Below are 12,000 nucleotides of genomic sequence, written 5' to 3'. Positions count from 1 at the left end.
AAGGAAGTGTTATTTACCCCTTTCATAACACAAAAACTAGGGGTCACCAAATCTAATGAATAGGTAGCAGGTTTATAACAAACATAAGGAAATACTTCTTCACACAAACCACAGTCAATCTGTGGAACTCTTTGTCTGGAGATGTGATGAAGGCCAAAAGTATAACTGGGTTAAAAAATAATTAGATAAGTTCATAGATGATAGGTCCAGCAATGGCTATTAGCCAAGATGATCAGGGATGCAACCCTATGCTATGGTGCTCCTAAACCTCTGGGTGCCAGACGCTGGGACTGGACAACAGGGTATGGATTGCTCAATAATTGCCCTCTTCTGTTCATTCCCTCTGAAACATCTGGGACTGGCCACTGTTGCGAGACAGGATACTGAGCTAGATGAACCATTGGCCTGATCCATTATGGCCATTCTTATGTTCTTATAATGTGAGTAAGATTTCATTTCTACAATGTGACATTCTACAAGTTAGAGCATGCTAATAGTAAGGCTTGAGACTAAATTTTTTTTTTTTTTTTTTTTTTTTTTTTTTTTAAGAAAAAGAATATGGGCCTGGATGCAGAAAAGGGGTTAGGGGCTGTGATGTTCAGTGTCACAACTTTCAAGCACATAGAAAAATCACTGCAATTCACAAATCCTGAGTTAGGCACCTAGGCTCCCAATATAATGAACAGGGATACAGAGATGCCTAAATGTATGTCTACACTGCAAATAAAAACCTGGGGCTGTCCCATGCCAGCTGACGCGGGCTCCCGGGGCTCAGGCAGTTTAATTGCTAGAACCTGAGTTCTCGGACCTCCCACCTCAGGGTCCCAAAGCTCAGGCTCCAGCCTAAGCCCAGAAGTCTACAATTCAATTAAACAGCCCCTCAACCTGTGCCCCATGATTCTGAATCAATTGGCATGGGCCAGGCGTGGGTGTTTAAATGTGTGAAGACATAGCCTTAGACTGCGATTCACAAAAATCAGCATGCTGGACAGGGAGCCACCTACTCTAGCCAATGGAAGATGCCGATTAGAGGGGTGTTTGCTGAACCCTACTCTCTCACGGAGATCGGTTCCTAAATCTAGTGCAGGGTGGTGCCTATCTCTGCTTGCGATTCTCAACTGTGACTACTTTTCTGGAGTTATGTGCCTATGCTGATGAAGCTGTTGCACTCTGGATAAAGTCACTGAGTAGCCACACTGGATCTGAAGTCTTCCACATCTCGGATGAGTGCTCTAACCACAAAGCTATAGAATCATTCTCATGCTTGTGCTTGCTGTCTCTCTGTCCCAACTTATTCTTTAATTATTTATCCGAAGTGCAACCGCTTCAACAGGAGAGATTGAGGGAGCCCCACATCAGAGTATCCCATAGCTGAATGGTTAGAAATCCCTGCTCAAATTTCTTCTCACCAGCAGGAGGAGGGGCATTTGAATACCCTAACCATTGGAGTAAAAATTCTGAGGGTGGTCCTCTTCCGCCATTCCCCAAGCTATTTTGTGTGAACTCATCTGCGGGACGTGATCTAGTAGGCATGCTCAGAGGTTGTCTACTGGATCAGACTTGCACCCAACTCTGACCTGGTCTACACTAGGAAATTAGGTTGGTATAATTGCGTCGCTCAAGGGTGTGAAAAGTCCACACCCTTGAATGATGCAGTTAAATCGACCTAGCTGCGCCCTCCCAAAGACAGCAGAAAGTCAATGGGAGAATTCTCCCATCAACCTAGCTACCGCTTCTCAGGGAGCTGGAGTACCTACATTGATGGGAGACCCCTTTCCTTCAGTGTAGGTAGTGTCTGCTGTAGCGCTTTAAGTGAAGACAAGCCCTTAGGCAACCGAATGCCTATCGTCCTCCGGGTTGCAAATCACGCTGGGGGTTAGGCAGAAGATAGGCATCCGGCAGTGGCCTATGGGAGGCAGCAGTGGGCATGCACAGAGGCAGAAACATAGGTGCCTGGGAAACTTTTACTGCAAAAATGTAGGTGCCTACAAGGTTTTGTGGGAGTTTTCTGCCTCACAGTGGTCCTGAAACTGGGACTTATGTGCCTAAAACAGGGACTTAGGCACCTAAATTATTTTGTTCATCCAGGCCTATGTTTCTACCATGATAGCAGTTGTTCTCTGAAAGTAAAGAGTAAGTGCCTCTAAGAATGCATGAAGTTTACAGATTCATGTCCTGTTAGTGCCAACTTTTTAAGTAGTACAGTATTATACCACACCTGCATTGCTGAGCACAGGGAGACCAGGAGCACAGAGGTCAGTCTAATGCCAGAAGCACTGCTACTTTCACAACTGGTGCCTATACATTCATGGACTGCTGTGATAGTCACTGCTTCCTGGTCCTGTTGCTATTATAGTGGGAATCGTTTAATACTCTCCACAAGCAGAATGAAGAGTTCATTTAAAAAAAAAAAATCACTGCTACATTGTCTTCTCTACCTTAAAAATCCCTAGGATTAATTTGTCAGTTACCTTCAAATGACTGCCAAACAAACCGTTTCCAGGGTCAGTAAGTAACTTTCAAAAACTGAATTACAGCTTTAAATTCTAAAATTGAGATTTGCATTTAATAAATAAGCAAAACCATAATTGTTCCTATAGTGCTTCTTCATCTGCACTGTAAACTTTACAATCATTTCCTTTGCAGAATCTAATTTCATGATACATGTAAAAATGCACTGGTTATGGTTATGATAGTGAAAAGGAAAAAAATCTACACACTAGCATTAACTGGAATCTTCTATAAAACTATTTTAAAATCATATCCTCCTCAACCCTCTTCCTACAACTTCAAAAACCACACATTTACACAATGAAAGAATTTCTTGCAATACCTTTTGTTTATACTGAAATAAAATGAGAATATCAAGGAAATACATTATTAACTTTACCTGTAATGCACTGAAACTGTCCATCTTCTCTTCTTATTGTAAAAGCCTCCCCTGGATTAACTTGCACCAGAATAACCTTAAAAATAAAAAGGTGTTTGAAACTGTTACATAGGAATGCATCACATAACCCAGTGCACCCAACAGGCCATCTTTCTTCCATTTAATGTATACATTCCTTTCCAGAGCATGCTGCTTGCTACCTTCTTCCCCGACAGAAATGAATTAAGTTAACAAAAAGGTACGCACATGACTTAAATATAAATCTTTATGTGAAACATTTTGGAAGTTCAAAGATTAAACCAACAAATGGTTGAGGCAATAACTTTACATAATTTACTGTCTGGATTGCTGGTGAAATTTAAAGAGGTACTTCATGTTATACTATTCCAACTACAAATATGATCTATTAACTTGGACATTAATCAAAACATTATAGATAGCTTCATAAAGAAAGCGTATAATTCCTAATATTTGAATATTAATCATAACTGCTTGGCAAATAGCTCTCAGTATGAGGGAAATATTGTGCAATTTCTTTCCTCTCACAGTACTAGTATGTTTGTACTTTCATTAATAGATAAAACATTACATAAATAATGACAGAGTAAGAGCATCAGATATGCAGCTTCAAAAACTGTATGTATATTTTTAATCATGGAAATCTGTTTATCCTCCTAACGTTGCAGAACCAACTTGCTTTTCTATCAATTGTACATTACTTGATAACTGAAATAAACAGAGGAAGACTGATCTGTACCAAAACCAGAAATCTGCAACCTCTTCAGCCTTTTGCGTTTTAATTATTAGCCTGCCTTTCTGTGTGGGAAAGGGATTTATAATTACTAAAAGAACCTAATTAAAATTAAAAACAAACAAAAAAAGAACAGAGTGAGTATCCTCCACGATTCCCTATTTGGACAGAATCTTTGTCTTGTTCAGACATTTGGGTCTGTCCAAACATGGTATATGTCCTTTGTCTCATGTAAACTACAATGCAATATATCTTAATACATATCATCCACCAGAGTCCTGGACATTAAAAATTAACATGCTAAGGAAAATAAATTGGCTTTGTGCTTTTTTATGGTTACTAAATAAAGGCAGGACAAAAATTTGAAGTGTTTTTTCCCCCCCTGCCTGTTTATTCACTTTAGGAATAATAAACCACGATTTCCTGTTTTGCTGGAGGACACCTTGGAGGACCAGAAACTGGAGAAATAACTTTCTCAGCCTTCCATTGAAGAGGCAATGGTACTGAAACTTTCACAAAGATCTTAACTCCCACCTATTTGCTGGGCATTTAAATTAAGGGGTGAATAAACTGAAATCCTTCCCTGCACAATTGCTAAAGGCTCACATTCTTGGTACTTAACTATTCATAATCCTGCCAGTTCTCAAGCAGGGCAGAGTATTCCAAATAAAATAAACAAAGTCTGACTTTCTAACTTAAACTAAGAAAAAAGTATTTAAAAACAATTAATAATCCTCCTCTTCCAAAAAACTCCAAAAAGAAAACACAATTCAGTCCACCTTTTTAATACCTTGTTGAGAAGAAAGAGGATGGGAAGGGACAAAAGCATTTCCTTTCCTGTTTTGCTGATTACCTTTACAAATTAAACAAACAAAATAAAATAAAATAAAAATAAAAATCAGTTTTTATCTCTATTTAATAGCGACTTGATGGGAGTTAGTAAATACTCAGCACTCAAAGTCAGGCCACTTATTTCAGTGCCTAAATACTGATTTGGCTTAACTTTAAGCATCCGTTTTTTTAAAAATCCAAGTTCATATTTTCACACACTGTACAACTCTCCATTTGTTACCGGTGTTACTTGCCTTTGAAACACTCCCAGACTGCTGGAACCAAATGGCTACATGTTAGTTTTTTTTTTTTAAAGTGAATGCCATTTTATCAATGTGCAATACATTAAATCTATGAATGTTTATATAAAATATACAAATGAAAACAGCACACCGTATTCTAGAACTTTTTTCATGAATGTCTCTGACATATTTTATATTTGAGATGGAGAGCCAAATTCTGCTCTCAGTTAAGTTTATGGAATTATTCCAAATTTATATATATTCAAAAGAGCAGAATTTGGCCTGGAGTGTACAGGTCAGGCATCTAAGTGCCAATTCCATAGAACACCTTGTGTATGTTGCTACACTTGTACAAAAAAAGTGACAAGTAGAAGGAAATCCACTAAAGGGCTCATGGTGATCTACAACCACTGACATATGCAATCAGGGTAAATAATTATTCTCTCCATTAAATTTTTTGCATTGTTAGTTTATAGATTTTAAAATTGTAATTTCAGGGCTTTTCTAAAAACTGCCTAGACAGATGTTTATAAAGCATTTGAATTCCATGATTTATTTTATTTCATCCTAGTGAAGTCTTAGCCCAGAGGTGGGTAAACTACGGCCTGCAGGCCACATCCGGCTCGTGGGACCCTCTTGCCCTGCCCCTGAGCTCCTGGCCCAGGAGGCTAGCCCCCGGCCCCTCCCCTACTGTTCCCCCTCCCCTGCAGCCTCAGCTCAGTGCGCCGCCGGTGCAATGCTCTGGGCGGCGGGGCTGCGAGCTCTTGCCAGGCCGTAGCTCTACAGCTGCACTGCTCGACCTGGTACTCTGTGCCGCGCGGTGGCGTGGCTGGCTCCTGTCCTGGTGCTTTGGGCGGCGCGGCTGAAGCACCACCAGCCGCTGGTGCTCCAAGCAGCGCAGTAAGGGGGCAGGTAGCGGGCGGTTGGATAGAGGGCAGGGGAGTTCGGGGTGGTGGTCAGGGAGCAGGGGTGTGGATAGGGGTCGGGGCGGTCAGAGGGCAGGGAACAGGGAGGTTGAATCGGGGCAGGAGTCCCGGGGGCGCAGTCAGGAAGGAGAGGAGGAGTTGGATGGGGCAGTGGGGGGCAGTCAGGGGTAGGGGTTCCGGGGGCAGTCAGGGGACAGGAAGAAGGGTGGTTGGTTGGGGCAGGGGTCTCCAGGGGGCAGTCAGGAAGGCGGGGGGCAGTGAGGGGACAGGGAGGGAGGGATGGATGGGGCAGGGTCCCGGGGGGGCCCCCATCAGGGGACAGGGAATGGGGGGTTGGATGGGGCAGGAGTCCCGGGGGGCCATCTGGGGGTGAGAAGCGGGGCGGGGTTAGATTGGGGGGGGGGCAAGCCACGCCAAGCCTGGCTGCTTGGGGAGGTACAGCCTCCCCTAACCGGCCCGCCATACAATTTTTGCCCACCCCGTCTTAGCCTCTCTGCTTCATTCTCACTCCTGCCCCTTAACCTTTCCAGCTGCCTCTGACACTATTTTTCATTCTTGTATAGCCCACTCACCCTCAGCTTTTGTGATAATACTATCTTTGCCTCGTTCTCCAATCTCCTGCTAACCCTGTGACCACTCTTTCAATGGCTGCTTTTCTGTCTCACTTTTCCAGTGTATAGGGATTACCAAAGAACTATGTTCTTGGGATACTTTTTTCTTCTACACTTTATCATTAGATAACCATATCTGCTCATTTGGATTTAACTACATCTCTATACAGATTACATTAAAAAGCACAAACCAAAAACTAAGTTAAAAGAAAGTTATTGAGGTTGCAAGTCAAGAACTCAAAAGCTTGGAAAAGCCACATTTACAGTTGACTGTGCAACCTTAATTCTGCCCCTTTGTGTGCCAATATGCTCTGAGGGAGGAGTCTTATGGAAAAATAGCATGTTATCAAAGACCATCATAATGCAGAAGGAGGCTGAATTAAGGTTGCAAGGATGACAATAAATCTGGCATTTTCTAACTTCTGAGTATTTGATTTTGTAACCTAAGTAGCGTTCTTTTAACAGTTTTTTTTTAATATAATACCCTATGGTTTTTTTTCCCTAAAAGGAGAAAGGTAAAAACAAATTCTATTATGTGCAACTATATCCCTCCTTCACCCCCCTGCCCTGAACCCAGAACCTTCAGCATTACTGTATAGACTTCTGCTACTTGAGCTAAGGGACTAACAACATTAGTGGGTATCATGAGAAGATTGTTTTCTCAGATTGGGAAATGGGGTGCTGGATCTAGTTAGTGGTTGGGGTGGGGGAACTTAGACACATAGAATATCAGGGTTAGAAAGGACCTCAGGAGATCATCTAGTCCAACCCCCTGCTCAAAGCAGGACCAATCCTCAACTATTTTTTTTGCCCCAGATCCCTAAATGGCCCCCTCAAGGATTGAACTCACAACCCTGGGTTTAGCAGGCCAATGCTCAAACCACTGACCTATCCCTCCCCCCATGGTGGTTATGGTTTCACTTTCTCCTCTGCAAACAGAAATAAGGCCAGACATAGAAATGATATTTACATGCTAAAACTATTAGAAAAACTTTATTTACAAAGAGCCTACTGTCTTTTGAACTATCAGGTGAGCAAAAGAGACAATGTTCTTCTACATAGAGTAACTTCTACATATTATAAAATAGTTTTTTAAATAAAATTGTACACTTTTTGGTAACTGGGCTGGAGAAAGGGAATGGGGGGGGGAATAAGAGAAAGGAGATGCTATGTCTAGGTGAGTTATTGTTTCTTGTTTCAAAAGTATCTATATTCAACTAGCAGACGGATCAAAGTCAGTAGGAGGATTTTCACCATAACCCAGAAAGGAGTGCTAAGTTTTTGCTACCAAACTCATGGAGAGACGCTTGAAGGAAGGGGGAGAAAGGAACAAGAGTTAAAATGGTATGGGTCTTCAAAAAGCATACTTGAACTGTTGCTGTCTAAAACTGGGCAAAAACTAAAGCAATGTAAACCGTACATTTCTTTAAATATTTTATCAAGATTAAAAGCTTTAGGAATGAGTTTTTGTTTCATACAGTCACCAAAGTGAACTTTTATTTTAGATTTAACAAGCAACTATAAAAGCAGGGGAGTAGGGATGAAAAAGAGAACTTGCCTAGAATTGATTTCTACACCAGCATTTAGTAGGATTTTGATGATGTTCACATAACCACCAGAAGCAGCTAGAGTTAGAGGTGTGTAATCAGAAACGTTCCTGTGCTCTTTGTTTGCCCCTCGAGCTAGCAGCAGCTCCACCACCTCTTAGCTTGGTCTGGCTCTCTCTCCTCTAGCAATGGGAGTTGGGTGAGCTCTGAACTAGCTGGCCGTCTACACTGCAATTTTTTAACCCCACAGTCCGAGTCAGATGACATGGGCCATCCGCGGGTGTTTTACTGCAGCGTAGACATACCCTAATGGTACATCTACACAGCAGTTGGGAAGCGTAATTCTGGGCTCGGGTAGATGTACATGTACTAGCTCTGCTTGAGCTAGAACCTAAAAACAACAATGTTGCCACAGATTAAAAAACATTTTTAATACCCAACAAATATTTGAAATGTTTTTTTCTGACATTCAGAAGTTTAATTTGTGATCCATTTGCTATCATATCAAGGAACATAAACTGTAACTAAGTGATAAATGCCAGTTTCCTAACAAGACTGAATCATATCACATATTAAAAAGCTCACTGGGTTTTTACTGAAAAAAAAAAAATGGTTACTGACTTTTCCGTAACTGTTGTTCTTTGAGTTGTGTTGCTCATATCCATTCCCATGTAGATGTGCGCATGCCACGTTCACCATAGCTGGAAGGTTTTTCCCTCAGTGGTATCCGTTGGGTTGGCTCTAGTGTCCCCAGAGTCAATCCCCCATGGCGCTATATATAGGGGCCTGCTGCCCCGCCGCTCCCTCAGTTCCTTCTTGCCAGCAACTCTGACAGAGAGGTAGGAGGGCAGGTTTTGGAATGGACATGAGAAACACATCTCAAAGAACAACAGGTGCGGAAGGTTAGTAACCACTTTTTCTTCTTCGAGTGCTTGCTCATGTCCATTCTCATGTAGGTGACTCCCAAGCAGATGCAGGAGGTGGGTTCAGAGTTCAACAACAAGCAGACCGTAGCACTGCTCTGCAAAATCCAGAATCATCCCTAGCTTGCTGCATGATGGCGTTGGGTGTTGCGAAGTTGTGGACTGAAGACTACTTTTCCACTCTACAGATATCCTGGATGGGAACCTGTGCCACAAATGTGGCTGAAGACGCTTGCACTCTTGTGGAATGTACCGTCAGTGCCAGAGCAAAGACTTTTGCCTGGTCATAGCACATGTGAATAGAAGTAATCCATAAAGAAATTCACTGGGCAGAGACTGGGAGGCCCTTCTTCCTATCAGTTACTGCAACGAAAAGCGGAGTAGTCTTCCTAAACAATTCAGTCCTTTCTATGTAGAAGGCCAGCGCTTGCCCTACATCTATTGAGTGAAACCTCTGCTCCTAGCTATTGGCATGTGGTTTCGGAAAGAAGACTGTGAGGAAAATGTCCTAGTACTGTGGAACTGCGACATCACCTTAGGGAGGAAGGCTAGGTGAGGGCACAGCTGGACCTTGTCCTTGAAGAAGACTGTGCATTGTGGTTCCAAAGTAAGGGACCTGATTTCTGAGACCCTCCTGGCCAAGGTGATGGCCACGAGAAAGTCCACCTTCCATGACAAGTAAAGCAAAGAGCATGTTGCCAAGGACTCAAACGGGGCTCCCATGAGTCTTGATAGTACCAAGTTAAGGTCTCAAGGTGGGATCAGCTGCCTCACCCATAGGTACAGCCTGTCCAGTTCCTTAAGAAAACAGCTACAGAGCGCGTTAGCGAAAATGGACCTGCCGTTCACCCCGGGTGAAAAGTCGAGATAGCCATCAGGTGTACTTTAATCAGAGACACCCACATCCCTTGCTGCTTCAGATGTAGCAAATATTCCAGAATACATGGTATTGATGCTCAGATGGATGAGACCCCTTTCTGTACTGACCAGATCAAGAACCTTTTCCATTTTGCCAGGTAAGTGGCCCTGGTGGATGGCTTTCTGCTCCCTAACACAACCTCTTGAACCATCCCCGAGCACATTTACTCCAAAGGATTCAGCCATGGAGCTTCCAGGCTGTGAGATGTTGTGAGCCAGTGCTCACCACAGGAGAGTGGTGAGCAGTGCCGACACGGCGAGGCTGGCAATATCAGGCTCAGGCTCACTCTGTGCCTTTTGACCTTCAGCAGGACCTTGTGTATGAGCGGAATGGGTAGGAATGCATAGAAGAGATGGTCCTTCCAGGGGAGAAGGAACATGTCTGTGAGTGAGCCTGGAATGTGACCCTGCAAGGAGCAGTACTGCAGATACTTCCGGTTGTACTGTGTTGCAAACAGGTCTATCTGGGGAGTTCTCCACTCCTGGAAAATGTGCCTCACAACCACCGGTCGAATGGACCACTCGTGAATGGAGAAGGATCTGCTGAGATGATCCGCTAACACGTTCTGGGCCCCTAGAAGATAAGAGGCCTTGAGATGGATCAAGTTATGCAGAACTCCCACAGGTGGAGGGCTTCCTGGTTGGCATAGGTGAGAGAAGCATGCTCCACCGTGTGTTTATATAGAACATTGCTGTCATGTTGTTTGTAATTGTTGCATCATTGCCGGCTTCCCTTTCAACGGCACCTGCGGTCTTGGTGCTGTAGCCACTCTTGCCCCCAGTGCCGGATCGCACCTGGTTGGTGTTTGCAGTACCAATAGGGATATTAAGTCCCGTGCTGCCTGGAATGCCTCATGGCATTGATGGAAGCTCCAGTCTTGCACTGCTGCGGCTCTCCCTCGGAGGAGAGTTCAATGGCACTGTATTTGATGGCCCCCTCACTGGGGCCAGAGTCAACGGCACCAAATTGGCAGGTTTTGAGCCTGAGTGGCCCTGCACGGGTCTCACCCTGCCGGTTTCCTTATGACTGGCGGGCTTCGGAGTAGGGGAGCTTACCCTGTCCATTTTGCGTTGTTTCTTTTGCGGCATCAGTGAATGGGATCGGTGCCATGTGAGCAGACCTCGTCTACGTGGGCAAACTTTGGTGGGGCCGGGAGTCCTAGGACACAGATGAGGAGTCCCTCCTTGGTGCCGGAGAGGCCAGGCTGTGGTGCCTCTCTCTCAAAGAAGCCGGTGCTCTCTCAAAGAGGCGGAGGTGCTAGGTGCCAAGTCGGGATGACTTGGCTCCGAGGAAGGGCAAAGAGCCGCTTCCATCAGAAGGAACTTAAGTCTCTGGTCCCCTTCTTTCTGGGTCTGGGGTTTGAAAACTTTACAAATCCTGCAGCAGTCACACAGATGGGATTCACCCAAACACTTGAGAAAAGCTGAGTGGGGGTTGCTAATGGGCATAGGCTTGTGGCAAGCCTCACACGGCTTATACCCCAAAGACCGAGGCATGTCCCGGTGCCAGGGAAGAACCCCATTAAGCTGGGTCCTACTCTATTACTACTAACTAGGCTGTAACAACTAACTGCTAAAATTTTAACTATTTACAGGAGAAAAAGACAAAAGTCCACTGGGGAGAGTACTTGCAAAGCAAGGATGAGCAGTTCCAGCGACCATCACAGGCGGAAAGAAGGAAATCGGAGGGTGGCGGGGCAGCAGGCCCTTATGTACAGCGCCATGAGGGCGTGACTCCAGGGGGCACCAGAGCTGATCTGACAGATGCCACTGAGGGAAAAACCTTATGGTGACAGTGCATGTGGCACGTGCATACCTACATGGGAATGGATATGAGAAAGCACTTGAAGAATCACTGTTCAGAACAGGGATCAGCAACCTTTGGCATGCGGCCCGTCAGGGAAATCTGCCGGCGGGCCGGGACTGTTTGCTTACCTGCAGCGTCCGCAGGTTTGGGCGATCACAGCTCCCACTGGCCATGGTTTGCTGTTCCAGGCCAATGGGGGCTGCGGGAAGCGGCGGCCAGCACATCCCTTGGCCCATGCTGCTTCCCGCAGCCCCCATTGGCCTGGAATGGCAAACCGCGGCCAGTGGGAGCTGCGATCGGCTGAACCTGCAGATGCTGCAGGTAAACAAACCATCCTGGCCCGCCAGCAGATTTCCCTGATGGGCCACGTGCCAAAGGTTGCCGATCCCTGGTTCAGACTCACGCAGCTGTTCAAAGCAAGTAAAACAGCACTTAACATCCAAGGACCACATAGATCACAGAATATGAGGGTTAGAAGGGACCTTAGGAGGTCATCTAGTCCAACCCCCTGCTCAAAGCAGGACCACTCCCCAGACAGATTTTTATCACAGTTC

General features: G+C 44.7%; 1 protein-coding gene across 7 annotated transcripts in view; it reads right to left on the bottom strand.

Moving 5' to 3' along the window:
- FNDC3A (fibronectin type III domain containing 3A) overlaps positions 1-12,000 on the bottom strand; it is a 185,962-nt gene that overhangs the window by 109,947 nt on the left and 64,015 nt on the right. For all 7 annotated transcript variants that reach the window (XM_054014852.1, XM_054014842.1, XM_054014869.1 and 4 more), the window contains one exon: positions 2,891-2,966. In XM_054014852.1, coding sequence (XP_053870827.1) covers positions 2,891-2,966 — 76 coding nt within the window. The remainder of the gene's footprint in view (positions 1-2,890; positions 2,967-12,000) is intronic.

Source organism: Malaclemys terrapin, chromosome 1 (genome assembly GCF_027887155.1).
Source record: "Malaclemys terrapin pileata isolate rMalTer1 chromosome 1, rMalTer1.hap1, whole genome shotgun sequence".
NCBI lineage: Eukaryota > Metazoa > Chordata > Testudines > Emydidae > Malaclemys > Malaclemys terrapin.
Note: the sequence above shows the minus strand (reverse complement) of the source record. Positions and strands in the feature narration are given on the sequence as shown.